The sequence below is a fragment of the Cinclus cinclus genome, chromosome 2, assembly GCF_963662255.1.
Source record: "Cinclus cinclus chromosome 2, bCinCin1.1, whole genome shotgun sequence".
Classification (NCBI taxonomy): Eukaryota; Metazoa; Chordata; class Aves; order Passeriformes; family Cinclidae; genus Cinclus; species Cinclus cinclus.
In genome coordinates, this window is record NC_085047.1 from 87,899,068 (window position 1) to 87,913,769 (window position 14,702).

At 41.4% G+C, this 14,702-nt stretch overlaps 1 protein-coding gene across 1 annotated transcript in view; it reads left to right on the top strand.

The window, feature by feature from the left end:
• The first annotated feature begins 3,851 nt into the window (after positions 1-3,851).
• Positions 3,852-14,702, top strand: part of NPAS2 (neuronal PAS domain protein 2) — a 52,825-nt gene continuing 41,974 nt past the window's right edge. The window contains exons 1-3 of the mRNA XM_062515033.1: positions 3,852-3,898; positions 8,667-8,815; positions 11,990-12,081. Coding sequence (XP_062371017.1) covers positions 3,867-3,898; positions 8,667-8,815; positions 11,990-12,081 — 273 coding nt within the window. The 5' untranslated portion in view covers positions 3,852-3,866. The remainder of the gene's footprint in view (positions 3,899-8,666; positions 8,816-11,989; positions 12,082-14,702) is intronic.

Consider the following 14,702-nt stretch of genomic DNA (forward strand, 5'->3'; position numbering starts at 1 on the left):
TTAAATGAATATGATTAAAAATTCTTGATAAATATCAAGCTGATTTGTAAGAACTATTAGCTGGCCTTGTGACAACTTGGTGGGAAATCAACAGCTGATTACCTATATTTGAGTATATACAGCATATCCTTATGAGCAGTAGGCAGGAAGGAGTGACACTAACCTCACCAGCTCAGAAAAGTAGTAGCTTAGCTCAATAAAAAATATGTTTATAGCACAGGATAAGGTGATCAATGCCTGATGATTTTTTTTTATAGTGCAAGCTCTGTGTCCACTGGGAATAGACTGTATCAAAATAAACACGTGCAACCTTTCTTCTGGAGAGTCCCTGGAGTGAGCTGGCACTCTGCCTGAATTACTTTTCTCACAAGCAACTATTCATTGTATGAATGAATGTGGGGGGGATGTTTGTTCTATAATTCTCCATCAGATAACTAAGCCAGGGGTACATGGTTAACAGTTTTAGTCAGTCTTTTGTTTCCAAAATGCCATTTTTCTCTGCTTGTGGATATGCATCTTCCTGTGTGTTTGTTTGAGTACCTGCCTAATGGGAGTACATGAGCTTTCTCCTTGTTCCAAGTAATTCCCATCTTTTTGAGTGATAGTTTTCACTCCTTGATGACAACGATGATACTAATGAAGCTCCAAATGTAACTGTCACTGTTAAATACTCTGCCAGCAGGAGTTGCATCATGTGGCGTTCTTACCTGTAGGTTTCCAAATTCCCTTTGTTATTGTGAAAGGATTCTTCACATTTTGAGAAATACTATGCCACTTGCTTTTTGATGTCACTTCTTTGCAGGGGAGCTGTGGCATGGAGCCTTGGTATTTACTGCCTGCCTCCATCATTGCAATGAGTCAAAATTTTCGCCTAAACCAAGAGACAGTTGGTTTCCAGTTTGCAATCTGGGACCTTCACGGCTGAGGGACTGGCAGGAGAACATAAAGCAAACAGGTTGCATTAAGCACATACCTAAGCTCCTTGCCATGGGTTTCTCCATCAAGGTGTAAGGAGAGAGCTCTGGTAGGGCTCTGGAGAGGGATGGCAATACCAGCTCACAGCAGTTGTATACTCTGGTGTATCTACTTTATTGAGAATAGTTTTAATTTCATATGGTACATATGTACTAGCAAACCCTGTTAGCAATGCTTATGATGCTCTAGAGATTTTGCCATGTGAGCAAACAGAAACAAAATGACAATTAGATATTGTCTCACGCTAGCAACAGCACAGCAGGTCCAGAATTTCATGTCAGTCAGTGAGAAACCTTGTTTACTGGAAGCTGGCCATGAATTGCTTTACAGATCTAGCCAAATCCTTGGCAGAACAGACCAGTTAGATCTGTTGCTCTCTTTCAAGAGTAGAGGCTTCCTGGCAGTGTAATTTCTTAATGATTATGGGGATACAGCTGTAGGAAGCTCCTTTTCATTAGGTGCACTGTGCTTCTCCAAAAGAGCCAGGGCTGAGCAGCACCGATGCTGACTGTCTCATCCTCCTCCATCCTTCCTCACAGCTGCTCAGCACACTTGTTCACATATTCCTCCTTTCTGATGGGAATGTGTTACAACCGGAGGAAGCCTCACAGGGGCTTCCTCTGTGAGGAAGACCTTTAGGGATTCAGGGAGAGCAACTTCTGCTGCTGATACTACCCCATTTTGGTTGTCATACCCTCGATTCAACAAGTGTGCATGCAACAGAACATTTTGTGCTGTGCTGTGCTGTGCTGTGCTGTGCTGTGAGGGTGGTGAGACGCTGGAACAAATTGCCCAGGGAGGTTCTGGATGTCCCAACCCTGGTGGTGTTCAAGGCCAGGTAGGATAAGGCCTTCAGCAACCTGGTCTAGTGCAAGGTGTCCTCCCAACCATTGGGACTAGATGATCTTTACGGTCCCTTCCTACCCCCTAACATCCTATGGTTCTATGATTTTGGGCGAAGGGTTAGCAAAGAAACACTGCAAAATCCTGAATGCTAATCCTGCCATTTTAACGATGTCTTCTGTATTGTTGAATAGCATAGGTTGCAATAAGTGAGCAAATAACAACAAAACACACTGAATATTGTCCCTACATTTTAGCCTGAATTATTTGAAAATGCAGTGTTTGGGATAACAGTTTTATTATGGGACTAAGCAAATAAACACCTAAAATAACGTAAAATGCTGGTTAATAAAATTTTGGTGGGCTTATACATTTTCCTAGTCCAAAATGTGAATTATGATATGGCTGACTGTGGCTGTTCTGCAAGTCAAAACAAATATCTGACAAAAAATCTAAAACCTACATGGTATTATTTGTTATTTTATTCTGTATAATGGAATTCAGCAATTTAAATTCACCAGTTATGATTAAAAAACCTAGTCCCTTGGCCTTCATATTTCCTGTTTATCCTTCATCAAAGAGCTGAGCATCATTAAGTAGTAGCTTTACCCTCTAATCAGTGACCAGTGGCTCTGATTCTTCATCACTCATTTGATAATAAGTTACAAGGTGGTTTTGTGTTCTTAGCTAACTGTTGAGTAATGACCAGGTAGAATATTGCTGTAAGAGAACTAGTAACAGAAGCACTGTTTTTACTATAGTTACATTTTCACTTTGTTTTTTTTTTTAATAAAATTTTCTTTAACCAGGCATATTTTTGTGTGATTCATATGTGGAAAATAACATGGGCTTAAATAAAGCCTGGTAATTCACTTCCTTCCTCCTCCTTTCCAATTTTATGCATGTCTTACATGTTGAGGACTCATTAAATGAGAAACATTGATTGCTGAGAGTATTATCGTTCCCTATCATTACACCACTGCTTTGAAAATGAGGCTTTGACAATAACCAGTGAATTGTGCTGCTGTTACAGAAAATATTTGTGTGGGATGCAGCATCACATGGATTTTGTATCCAAAAGGGGTGCCAGATGCCATGAGAGGTGCATTAACACAGGGCTTCCTTCTTGGGCTGAAGTGGTCACAGATCAATTGTCCCTTTCTCGTAAGGTCACGGAGCAAAGGAGGGTGGGCAGTGAGCTAGTGACAAGTGTTTCTGAGGCACTCAGCTTTCAGCTGGGCTGCTTTTGTATTTTTCCCTTTGCTTGCCTACACAAATGTACTTAATTTACCCTTTTCTCCTTACAGCACACACTTCTGGAGCAATTGAACTCCACAGCTGAGGTCACAACACTTTGGTGAAGATTAGCAAAAAGAGTGGTGGGGATGGGACAGTCCCCATGCTTGGTGCCAGCATGGCTGGGCAGGTGGTCTGACAGGGCTGCAAGAGGGAATTTTAGTATGGCTTAGGCAGTGGGATTTATAGGGACACTTTGTATTTGAGGTGTAATTCAGTAGAGTTACTACCATCTCTTTTGGCTCTGAGTCAAGATCCACAGAGGAGGATGAAGAGCTTCCCAGTAGGAAGTGCAGCCTGAGAAGTCAAAGGCATCAGTGATTCTGGCTCTTGCTCTGAAGATGGTTTTGGTGGGAACATGGGGGCAATGAAAATGCTTTTCAGCTTGAGCATGCCCCAGGCTCATCCAGCCTGCAAGTTTTAAGAGAGTAACCTCCACAGAAAAAAATTCCCAAGAAGTGGCTGGTTTTGTGCTGATGCACCACGTGATGCCTGTGAGTCTTGGTCCCTGGCTAGAGACCCTAAGGCTGCCATAGTGCTCAGGGATAACATTACCCACAATGGATATTTCCTAAAATCAAGGACTGTGGCATAGAGCACTGCTGACACATTTTTCTGACCTGGATATCATCACTGTGTTATTAAATTGAAATAGAGTGACTGTGAGATTAACCTGCAAATAGAGCTAATGAAATGGCAATTCGTAATGATTCTTGCATTCCTTCAACAGAAAAAACTGCTTAGACAATCTAATGGATGAAGATGAGAAAGACAGGGCAAAGAGGTGAGTATCTTTTCCTTTATAACTCCCTGTGATGAGCTTGTTACTGTTTGTTGCTACAGAAGCTGTTTTATCCATAATCAATTAATCAAAGAGCAAGAGAGTAAGATACAGTCAAACACAACTTGAAATCAGCTGCCATCTCACAGACTCCTACTCCTGGCTGCATTGTAAAAAAATAACCTAGCAGTGTTTCCTGTGGAAGATGTTAAAAAAGCCAAGGCATTGATCGTTTTCTTCACATTACTGCAGAACATCAGAACTGAAGCACCAACAACATACTTCTGCCACTATAATACATCATCTGAGCTTCCAGAGTGTACAAAAATGTTGCAGCTTTTTTTCCTTTAAATACATTCTGCGAAGGAAAATAAAAAAAACTGGAAAAGTTGGTTTTTTTCTCTAATAGAATGGTCATTTTTTAATGTATTCATTAATACCTATCTCACAGCAATGAAAACACCCAGAAGTTACCTTCGGGCAGAGAAAGACCACAAAAAAGTGAGCATTAAACTAGCACAAACCTATATTCACGTACAGTCTGTACTCCATTGAGTCCCAGTTGGTGGGAATTCATTGTGAACCCTTTATTGGGAGAGAAAAGGTGTGTTTCAAGGCAGAAGACCTGTGGCAATGAAACTCTTAATAACTGTCAGAGCTGACTGGCATCTGCAGAAAAGCAGTTTGGAAGCATTCTAGGTTATCAGTGCCTCAGCCCACAGTTTAATTACTTTAGAGAGAGCCAGAGGTTGCCCACATTTTTCCCCTTGGTTCCCTCTAATGAGAGTTTTTCCAGTCTGGGCACAAGCAGTTGATTCAGTTTCATCTCTTTTGATTCCTTCTCCGCTTCTTTTCCTCCCTGCAGCTTTGTCTCACCAATATAGGTCAGCACAGGCTGCAGCCAGGCTCAGCTGTTCCCCTTTGCTTCCTTTTTGGAGGGTGCAGGAAGGAGCCCACCTTACAGCACTGCTTCACCTGCTAAAGACCTGATCATCTTCAAGATATTTGTGTGCTAATTGTTTGTTAACGAAAAGAATTCATTAAATGAATGCATTTATGAAAAAATAGGATAACACGTATCCTTGCTATTGGCGATTGTCATCACCATCTGGTATGGTTTTCTTGCTGTTTGTTCCCAGAAGGAATTTTTGTCATACCCTGGGGCAGGCCTCTATCAGGGTGCATAAAAAAGTTATAACTTTAAAAATTAAAAAAGGAAACTGCTTCTTCAAATTGTAATTTAAGTTCATTTTGCTTTTTAGAAATAAAGCTGAAGTTGAAATTGAGTTTGAAATCATGAGATGCTTCATGGAAATCTAAAGTTAATACATTATACTGAAATGGTTCAGGTTCATTTAAAAGTTACAGGTTTTCTTCCAGAGAGAGTCAAACTTAGGAGAAGCTATTTGAAGAACATTTTGCTGCTGTGTCTTGTAAACTGACAACTTTCATCTGTCCTGTACCAAAAGGGAAATGCCTTTTTTTTTTTTTTTTCCTTCTAATTGGTATGAGGACTAGGTCCCTCAGGTCTGAGAAACACCAGAGGGGACTAAAAAGTCCAGGAAATTATTCTCTCCTTTTATTTTCTCTATTAATAGTAGGCAAGACTGAAAATTTCTGGACCTAAGTTTTGGGATGGACTAATAAGCCAGGAGCTGAGCTTCTCAGGTTAGGTGTGTGTACAGATACATATACACCATGTGCATCTGCTGCAATTTATTAGGCATGTACAGGTTGTATTACACAGACATGAAAAAAGCATCCATTCTCTCCCGAGAACGGGCACTTGCACTCCCACCCCTGTGCCAGGTGTTTAGTATTTGGCCAAGATTCAGAACTCTTCTTCCAGGAAGAAGACTGGGTACATTGAGATCTGTTCTGCATCACCTGAGTCCCTAAGGCACAACTTTGCTCCAAAGACCTGAGGACTAAAATATGGATATGATGGTACCACAGTTGGGAGCACTGAAGACCTATGTGAGGTTTTCTGATCTTCTGAGATCAGAAGCCCTAGTTTCATTTTCAGTTCTTTGATGCTAGTTGAGATTTCTTTTGGTTATAGAGATTTATGAATTCTAAACAAAAGGTGTGCTTTGTGCACTTTTTTCTCTATTTACTCTTCTTTCAGTTTGCTTTAATAGTATATAATTTTAAAACACATTTTTTGCAATTCAGTTGAATTCCAAATTACAACAAAACCAGTTTGAAGTGAACCATGAGAAAGTGCTTAATCATGAAGACTACTACCTGCCATTTTCCACTGAAATAAAAAGTAAGAATCTGGATGAAGGTATGTGGTACACTTACTTGCACTGATGCATATATAACACTCTCCACTGGACTGCCAGAAGAAATCTGAAATTTAGTGTAAAGTCACATTTCATTGCAAATTAGCAAAATGTAGCATCTACTAGTCAGTCAGTATTTGTCTGTCTGAGACAACAAGCAGCATATATGTAAGTGAACAAAAGTGGCTGTTAAATTGTTGATCATTCTGAATTCAGGCTGTTCTGTATTGCCTTTAGCTTTATTCACTGGAAGTCCTGATTTTATTCATACTGTTTCCCCTCCTTCCCCTTGAATATGCTGTAGTCTTTGTGGAGTAGCAAGGAGGGAGGAGAACTGGGACAAGTAGTATGGAATTAAGACAGAGCTTGTTTGGGTTTACTGTAATTGTATGCCCTAGCAGTGAAGTGAGCAAGGCTAGGAAATAATCTTCCAAGGAAAGTGATGAAAACTATCTTACTTCATGCACTTATAACTGTACTGAACAAAGTATTTTCAACTATGCAGGGATAGTTTTTATCATTTTTTCCAATCTTTTCTCAGTCTTTTCCTTTTCAAAACTTCGCTGTGATCATCGGTTCATATCTTGGTAGAGTTATTTCCACTAGAGGAGTTTTTATATTTCCTTTGTGAATAAATGTTAGGTGTTAAAAATAGATACTTTAAATTTCCATCAAGGCTTTTTTTCTTTATTTTTTAAAGCAACACATTCCCTAATGACAGTCGGTGGTTTATTTTATTTTCAGGGAAATCTGGACTCTTTAATCTTAAAATAAACCGAGGATTGAATTATGAGGAAGTGAAATGTTGATATTCTTAACATTGCCCTGAACTGTAGAGAAAAAGGATAAGGCTGGAGCTTTTCACATCTTGTTCTGACAGCCTTTTGCAGTGTAATAAGAGCAAGCTGAAATCAGTCAGGCAGTATCCACCCAATCTCTTGTGTTCAAAGCTGTAAAATAATCAAGCATTGGCTTCTATCCAGTATATCTCCAAGTGTGTTCAGGGTTGAGAGCAAGACAAACAAAAATTACCCCTCTGTCAGTAGTAACATCCAGAAGCCTCTGTAGTGATTTCTCTGCTGAAAGTGTTTATTGCCATTCTGGTCCTCACAGGGTATGTATATGCTGGGCTAAATTCTGCTCTGACTTTCAGCAGTGTGCATCCAGAGCTGCTTTGAAGCACAGCAGAGTTAGCTGGGACTGACAAACTCAGAGAACTGGCCTCTTGCCTTTTCTTTCCCATCTACATGTAACCAGATTTTTAGATCTTTGCGTAATTGACAAGGCAAATCTCATTTGCTTGAGGACCTTTCAGAAGAACAAACAAACCTACTGGGCTATATTTATCTCTGTTTCCACATGGATACAGAATTCCAGGTGATAACCTCTGAGTCAAACAGTTGTCGTATTCATGAGAACAAGTTAGAAAGTGTGTGTGTACAGATCGACATGGAGTTAAAAAAGAATGAAAGTGCGCATGCTGAAAAGATTATCAACAGCCTTAATGACAGTATTATTATGGTGCCAAAACACCCCAGATGAAATCAGATCCTTTCTTCCTTCGAGCTCTTGGAACACAGCAGCAGAAGCAGGCCCTCTCTGAGGAATCTGCAAGCTAAACAGACAAGACTGGTGGTGAAAGCTGTAGAGTCTTTGTTTTAAACCTAGTGACGTGGGGCACTGACACGGCTTTTCCCAGTGGCACACAGAAATGAAGGGCAAGCACTGCTGGCACTTTCAAGACCCCAAGTCTGGCAAGGCATCCTGGCCTCAGACCCAGTCCATGCTGATGCCCTCTCTCCTGCTTGTCCCTGTGGCCTTGGAAGGAGACTGAACAAACTGGCATATGAACCAGATGAGAGCTGCAGCAACTTCTACTCGGGACTTCGACTGAAGGACGACATCCTGGTTCTTCTCTGCCAGCCTGGAGGTAGGCAGAGCACCTGTGACCAAAGTGGGCAGGTTCTTCTAGATCAACCCAGCTCCAGTGCAAGAGCTGCAGGACTGGGGTCCCTCTCTTCTGTTAAAACTGCACAGATGGGTGTGATCCAGTCTCCATTCTTCTTCATGGACAATTTTACCATTGTCACGGTGTTCCTATTTCTTCTCACTCTGTGTGCCTCCCCAGAGACTGCATGAATTTTTAAGATCCTACATATGTCTGGGAGATGGACAGAGCTCCTTCAACTACAAGCTCACTGCTGTCCTGATAAGCTCAGCCAGGGTGTCCAGAGGCAGCACAGAGGAGTGAGCAGAGCCTCCATCTCTGCACTGTGCACTAAAGGTGGCTCAAAGACAAGAGCAGGAGGTGGGAACTGTTGCCTCCTACTTGTTTCTGCAGCTATGCTGGAGACCAGTGTCAGTCTTCACACTCTTGACATGTGTAGCAAGCTAATTTTATGTATATGCATTGCAAAGAGCAGGTACATGATCATGTACCTTCTTGGTCTGCTCATCCTTTGTTTCTTTTCCCCTGTCTACAGGGCTTCGCGTAACAAGTCTGAGAAGAAGAGGCGTGATCAGTTCAATGTTCTCATCAAAGAGCTCAGCTCCATGCTTCCAGGCAACACTCGCAAAATGGACAAAACTACTGTGCTGGAAAAAGTCATTGGCTTTCTGCAGAAACACAATGGTAAGATTTAGTGCAGCCCTTCATGCACTTGCCAGACAGTTACTATAATATCCTGTTTCCTTCGCTGATTATCAGAATGGCTTGAGGGACCTAAAAGTGCCAACATAAGGTATTTGAGTTTTTTTCCTATCTCATCAAAAAAGATCATTTGCAGACACTGTTCTGCCCAAATCCATCTCCTTGTTTTCTCTTCGGTTGAAGATGACTCTAAACCTGCTAGGAAAGGGGGCAAATGGCAGCAGCTGAGGGAAAGAGGGCAACAGTGCCCTGCGGCACTCATGAAGAAGACAGATGCTTTGAACAAGAGAGATTTGGGAACAGAGGGAAGATTCCCTTACTTGAAATTTGCAATATTCTGAGCAGAAGAACAAAGCATTCGCCCCAGTTTCTCAGCAGAAAAAATGCAGGGAAGCAATCTGTTCAGCACCCCAGCTCCTCAGTGGACTGTGTAGTACTCAATTTTCCACAGAGCAGAAAACTCAGACCAGAAAGTGCCTCTGTTTTTGAAGTTGGCATCAGCAAATTGCATCCACAAATAGTTGACATGCTTCACCCAGTTTGCACAAGCAGAAGCTACATCATGTGCACAACATCAGGTTGCAGTAGTCAAGTTCAGCATCAGAAAGCTGGGAGTTTATTTTTTAAAATGCTTGCACCAGTGACAGCTAAGTCCCTTAGAAATGTACCTTCACAGAGGGCAGAGGAGATTTCTGACCCTGCTGATCTACTCTGTTTGGTCTGGTTTCTACTCACAGGGAGGAATGTGCACTGTGACCTTCCTGATGCTTTGACACCCACCAGGAATGGTCAACTGAAATGCTTCATCCTTATAAATCAGGGCACTGCTTTAAAATGGGGCTCTCCTGCTCTGCCCCTCTGAGGAAGGGGTTTCAATGGGTGACTGTGGGGAATGCCCCTGGTGCCAGAAAGCAGAAAGGGGTCTCACAAGATGATGCACTACATTGCCTGGCTTACCTTGGCTCATCCAGCACCTCCCTCCTGCACTCTCTGGACAACTCTAAGTGTAACAGGAAAGACCCATTAAAACTCTTATATCATGACTCGCAACGGAATGGAGTCACAAATGTCAGACTTAGAGAGGAAAGAATTATAATGGTTCTGCCATTAGAGTGCAGTTTCTCCTTAAATGAATTTTTACCACAGACAAGATAGAATCATATATTTGTTTAGGTTGGAAAAGACATTTAAGACCAGTGAGTCCAACCGTTAACCTATGGTTTTGTACAGGAGGGGATAACCAGGACATTTCAAGGTTTAATAATTATATACAATTTTTTAAAAATTATAGTAATAACTTAATTTTTTTTAGCTGTCCAAGGCAAAGGAAGACGTGAATATGCTCAATTATAAAGCTAAGCAAAGAACAATCACCCAAGATTTGAAATAAGTGTATAGTGTAGCTGAAGGTCGAAATAATTTATTCTAAAAGGTGCTTTTCCTTGAAAAACAACTAGGTGAAGGAAAACTAACAGACACAAATCTTTGCATAGCAATTGGGTCAATATGTGACTGGGGTTTGTGCTCTTGCTAAAAAACCAAAAAATGTTATCTATTTTTAAACCAGATTAGTAGAATATAATACAAAGCATCAGCATTTAAAAGTGTTGATTATCCTCAGCGTACTTGGGATTTGGTTTATTGAGTCATATTTCCCTTCTGTTTGGTAGGCTAAACCAAGATTTTAGTCATAACAGAGGAGGAGGAAAATTTTCAGATTTTTTCCTTCATAAACAGCCTCCTTCATTGTAATCCACAGAATCTTCCAAATCTCAAGTAATTCTCCCAGCAGTCACCATTTCATGTACACTGGCTTTTCTAAGCTACAGATCTGCTGAAGGTATCCTGCATTCTGAAACTACTTTAAAAAATCTGATGGACTCTTTTTCCTTAGTCTGGTTTTCAAACCTGGGTATGAAACCTGTGTGGGGGCTGTAGTGAGTTGTCATGCTGCCAGTGACAGCCCCCAGCAGTGCAGAAAGCAAGTCGAACGAGCTGGTAGGAGCAAACATCTCCACTAATACAGCCTGAACAGAGGCTTTGATTTCTTTCTCAGTGACAAACTGCACAAGCACTCGTAGGAATTCACTGTCTTTAGTATCATTTATCCATTTGTGTTTCTCTGGCCGCTTTGCCTATGTGCTCCGAATACAGAGCATTGAGTGTTACATGCTCTGGAAGTGTTAATCAGCAGGATTAATTAGCAGGAGGTGCTGAAAAGAGAAGACAGTCTGTGCTCACCATCCCCTCACTACTACAGCTGAGTGAGGGAGCACTCCTAGAGAAGCAGAGTGAACAGCAAACTGAACCAGCTCGAGTTTCTCTAAATTAGAGCTGTCCCCCAGAATCCTGTCTGACTCAGAGCTGACATAAGTGACTGTTTTCCAAAGGCAAACAGTGCAACCAGCTATCCAGTATGGTCCCCAGTTTCAGTGCAAGGCTGTGAGATGTTATCCCAATGTGTCTGCACCCCTCCAGGAGCAAGCCCTCTGCAGGCTGCCGTGGGGTCAGGATTGTACAGCAGTGGGGCACATCTCCTCTTGGGGTCTTATGTGTTGAAAACACAGGGGACCCTGCCCTCAAGACAGGATTTGGGATGAGATGCTGGTGCTCCATTCCTTCTTCCTGTCCTGCACCATGTGGCTGAAGGTAGGGAAAGATTGTTGGCAGTAGCACTGGTGTAAAATTTCTGCAAATGCTTGTCTTTCACTCTCCTTTTGAAAAACAGAGCAATAGCTCTGCAGTTTCGGGTCACAGCCCTTTGGGGATCTTCTGATGGAGCTTTGTTGCTGTTCTGTTTGGCACAGAAGCTACAGGCTGAACCCTCTCTAGCATCCTGATTTTGAAGCTGTAAATTGTAAATATCAATTTGACACGTGCTAATTCTTGCCTTGATTTTAATTTCATGCAAAGTGATTTTATCTTTTGATCAATACCCCAGTAATGTTGCTTGAGGCCAATGGCCTTGTTAGTACAGGCTCCCACTGAAGTCAGTACCAGTTGACTTGAGTAAAAAATAAGGAACACATTTCAGGCTTGAAAACTGCAATTTTTGAATACAAAGGTTATTTCTCTCTTTTCATAGCAACTCATAAGTAATATTCCAAGATAGAAGTTAATTTGAATTTTAAAGATGTAAATGTTCTATTTGTCTAGAAGTCTCAGCACAGACGGAGATTTCTGAAATTCAGCAGGACTGGAAACCTTCATTTCTCAGCAATGAAGAATTCACCCAGCTGATGTTGGAGGTAAACATGTACATATACCTTTCCTAATTTTGTCGAGCACTCATGGAAATGCCCATGCATTTAGAATAAACTGTCATCTGCAGTTCCAAAAAAGGAGGTTTTGGGAACTGCTGTATTTGGCCATCAAGCAGAGCTGTCATAGGGATTAAAGTCCCCACTTGCTGCTTTTCCCTCTCAGCAGTACCGTTGTGCTGTGCTGCTGCAGCCTGCAAAGCTGTGCAGTGACTCCCAGGAAAAGCAGTTCAGGGCAAAGATTCAAATCACAGGCTCTATGCTTTTTTACAAACAGAGGTGAGGTAAAGGGCACATGGCCGTTTTTCTGTTTTTGGAAGGTGTTGTTGGCATCTAATATTTATGTAAGACTAGCACCTGAAACGCAGTGGTGTCACATCCCTCTAGTTCTAGGTGCCGAACAAGCAGATCAAGCCTGACAGCTCCTCTTGGCTTCATACAGTTGGTATTTCCACTCTGATTTTCAAGGCCCTTATCAAAGACTTCTTCTTCTGGCATTTTTCAGTCATAGTTTTTTTAATTGTAGCATAGGTTCTTTTAATGCTAACTAGGATTCAAAGGGAGGCAACTCAATGGTGTTTATGTATGTTCAAAACGAAAAGCAAATGAGTTGCTAGAATGCATTTTTCTCTCTCAGTAATAGCTGGAACTGCCTTTAGCAAGGGTCTTCTCCTGAACTAAACACACAGATGTTGCATAGCCCCACAGTGTCCTTTGAGAACAAGCTTCTTCTCCTTGCACAAATGATGTGAACATGGCACATGATTCAGGCTCTGGTGGTGGGCAGGAAGGATGTTGGGGAACAGCTTCACCACTGCTGACTCCCAGGGGCTAGCAGTCCTTTGGCCACTGCAATTTGTTGTGATGAGACTCCCCTGGACCAGTTTTATGAGACACTTTGCTCCCATTGCTCTGACAACCGCCCATTTCCATTTCTGTGTGCAGGAACTTAACACACATAACTCCTTCAGTCTGCACTGAAATATGTCCCTCAGATAGCAATAAATTGACTATTGTTTTGACAGGCTGGGCCTTTGTTGATTCTACTTGTATGCTACCCAATTTTAGATTAAAACAATCACTTTTGGTTTCCCAGCTTATAAATCACCTTCTCGCTACTGTGATTTTCCATGCCCTTCAAGATAACACTGGATATTGGGATGTCCTGTTGTGCCAGTTGTACATCATTCTCTGCTTTTTTACCTTTCTACTAATCTTATTTTATTAGCATTTGGACAAGACTGCTTGAAGTTTTTCCCATCCTGTTATTAAAAGATGGGAAGGGTTTTTTCCAAGCACTAATTCAAAAGACTCAAGGCATAATTGACTGCAGTAATATATCAGCTTTCCTGAAAATGGCCTTTTCTTACCACATTGAAAAGGCTGTCACCAAATTACAGTGGGCATCAGGCTCTGTTTGTCTGTCTAGGACTGATGCAATAGTAAACCTTTGAAGAAAGTGCTCTTTTAATGTTGGAATGTCCAGTTGCAAATAAAATAAATACAGAGTTATGTGTGCACAAATTAACTTGATTTTGCCACAAAGTTCTGATATGAGTCACTGTGTGTAATTTGCATTGGATATGAAATAAAGACTTGATTTTTTAAAACTAACAACCTTCACCATAGTAACATGCACGATCCAACTGCCTTGTAAAACTGCTGCACTCTTCTATGGGTTAATAGCTATCATGCTTTTTTAGAAAACAGCTTGAATGTACTGCACTAAAGGAAAACATTCTCTGCACCTAGATTAACAAAATCAAACTAACTATAGCAGCTGGAGGGTTTTCAGAGATGCTAAACACACACTATTCTACTGGGGTATAAGTTATTGACTTGCTTTTCAAAGGATTGAAGCACCAGCAGATTCCCATTGACTTAAATAGTTGTGGATGCTCAGCATTCTCTGGAAAAAGGAACATATGTTTGTGTCTTTATTCAAGGCTTTGTGTTTTCCTTTTTTTTTTTTGCTTTTAACAATTAGCATTTTCCAGTGTTCTCTGAATTCTTTCTCTTATTGAAGTCAGCAGGGTGGAAGGGGGGGCAGAGGGATGGATGTGCTGTAGCTTACAAGATCAACTGCAAGTCTGGCTTGGAGGCAGGCCTGGATTTGCAGAATGGTTTTGGCTCTCTGATCAGGCTGTTTGCAGTACACCTGTCTCCTGAGCAGGTATGGCCACTGGAGTATAGTCAAATCCTGCTCTGATTCAGTCATGCTTGCAGTGCCTTTGCTGCTCAAATACTGCTGGCAATGCTGACTCCAGAACATCAGGGAACTGACAGGAAGAACCCAGACTTGCTCCACTTGAAGGGTTGGGAACCTCACCTGTGACTCCCTAATGACAATGGGAAGATTTTAATATATTCTCCGAGCACCTACTGCTGTGTCTTAACTTTTTGAGGTGTTCTCCTTATAGTTATCTAAAGATCATCTAGCTTTAGTTCACTCTGAGGAGAATCCCCCGAAAAATAAAGTTAATCTTGCCTTAGATCTGAAAATCTACCTAGGTTTAACTTTGAACAAAACTTAGCTCAAAACTTGGCAGCTCAGACTAAAGAAGAGACTCATTTTGATGGTGAAATTGCTCCTGTGCACAGCGTGGGGA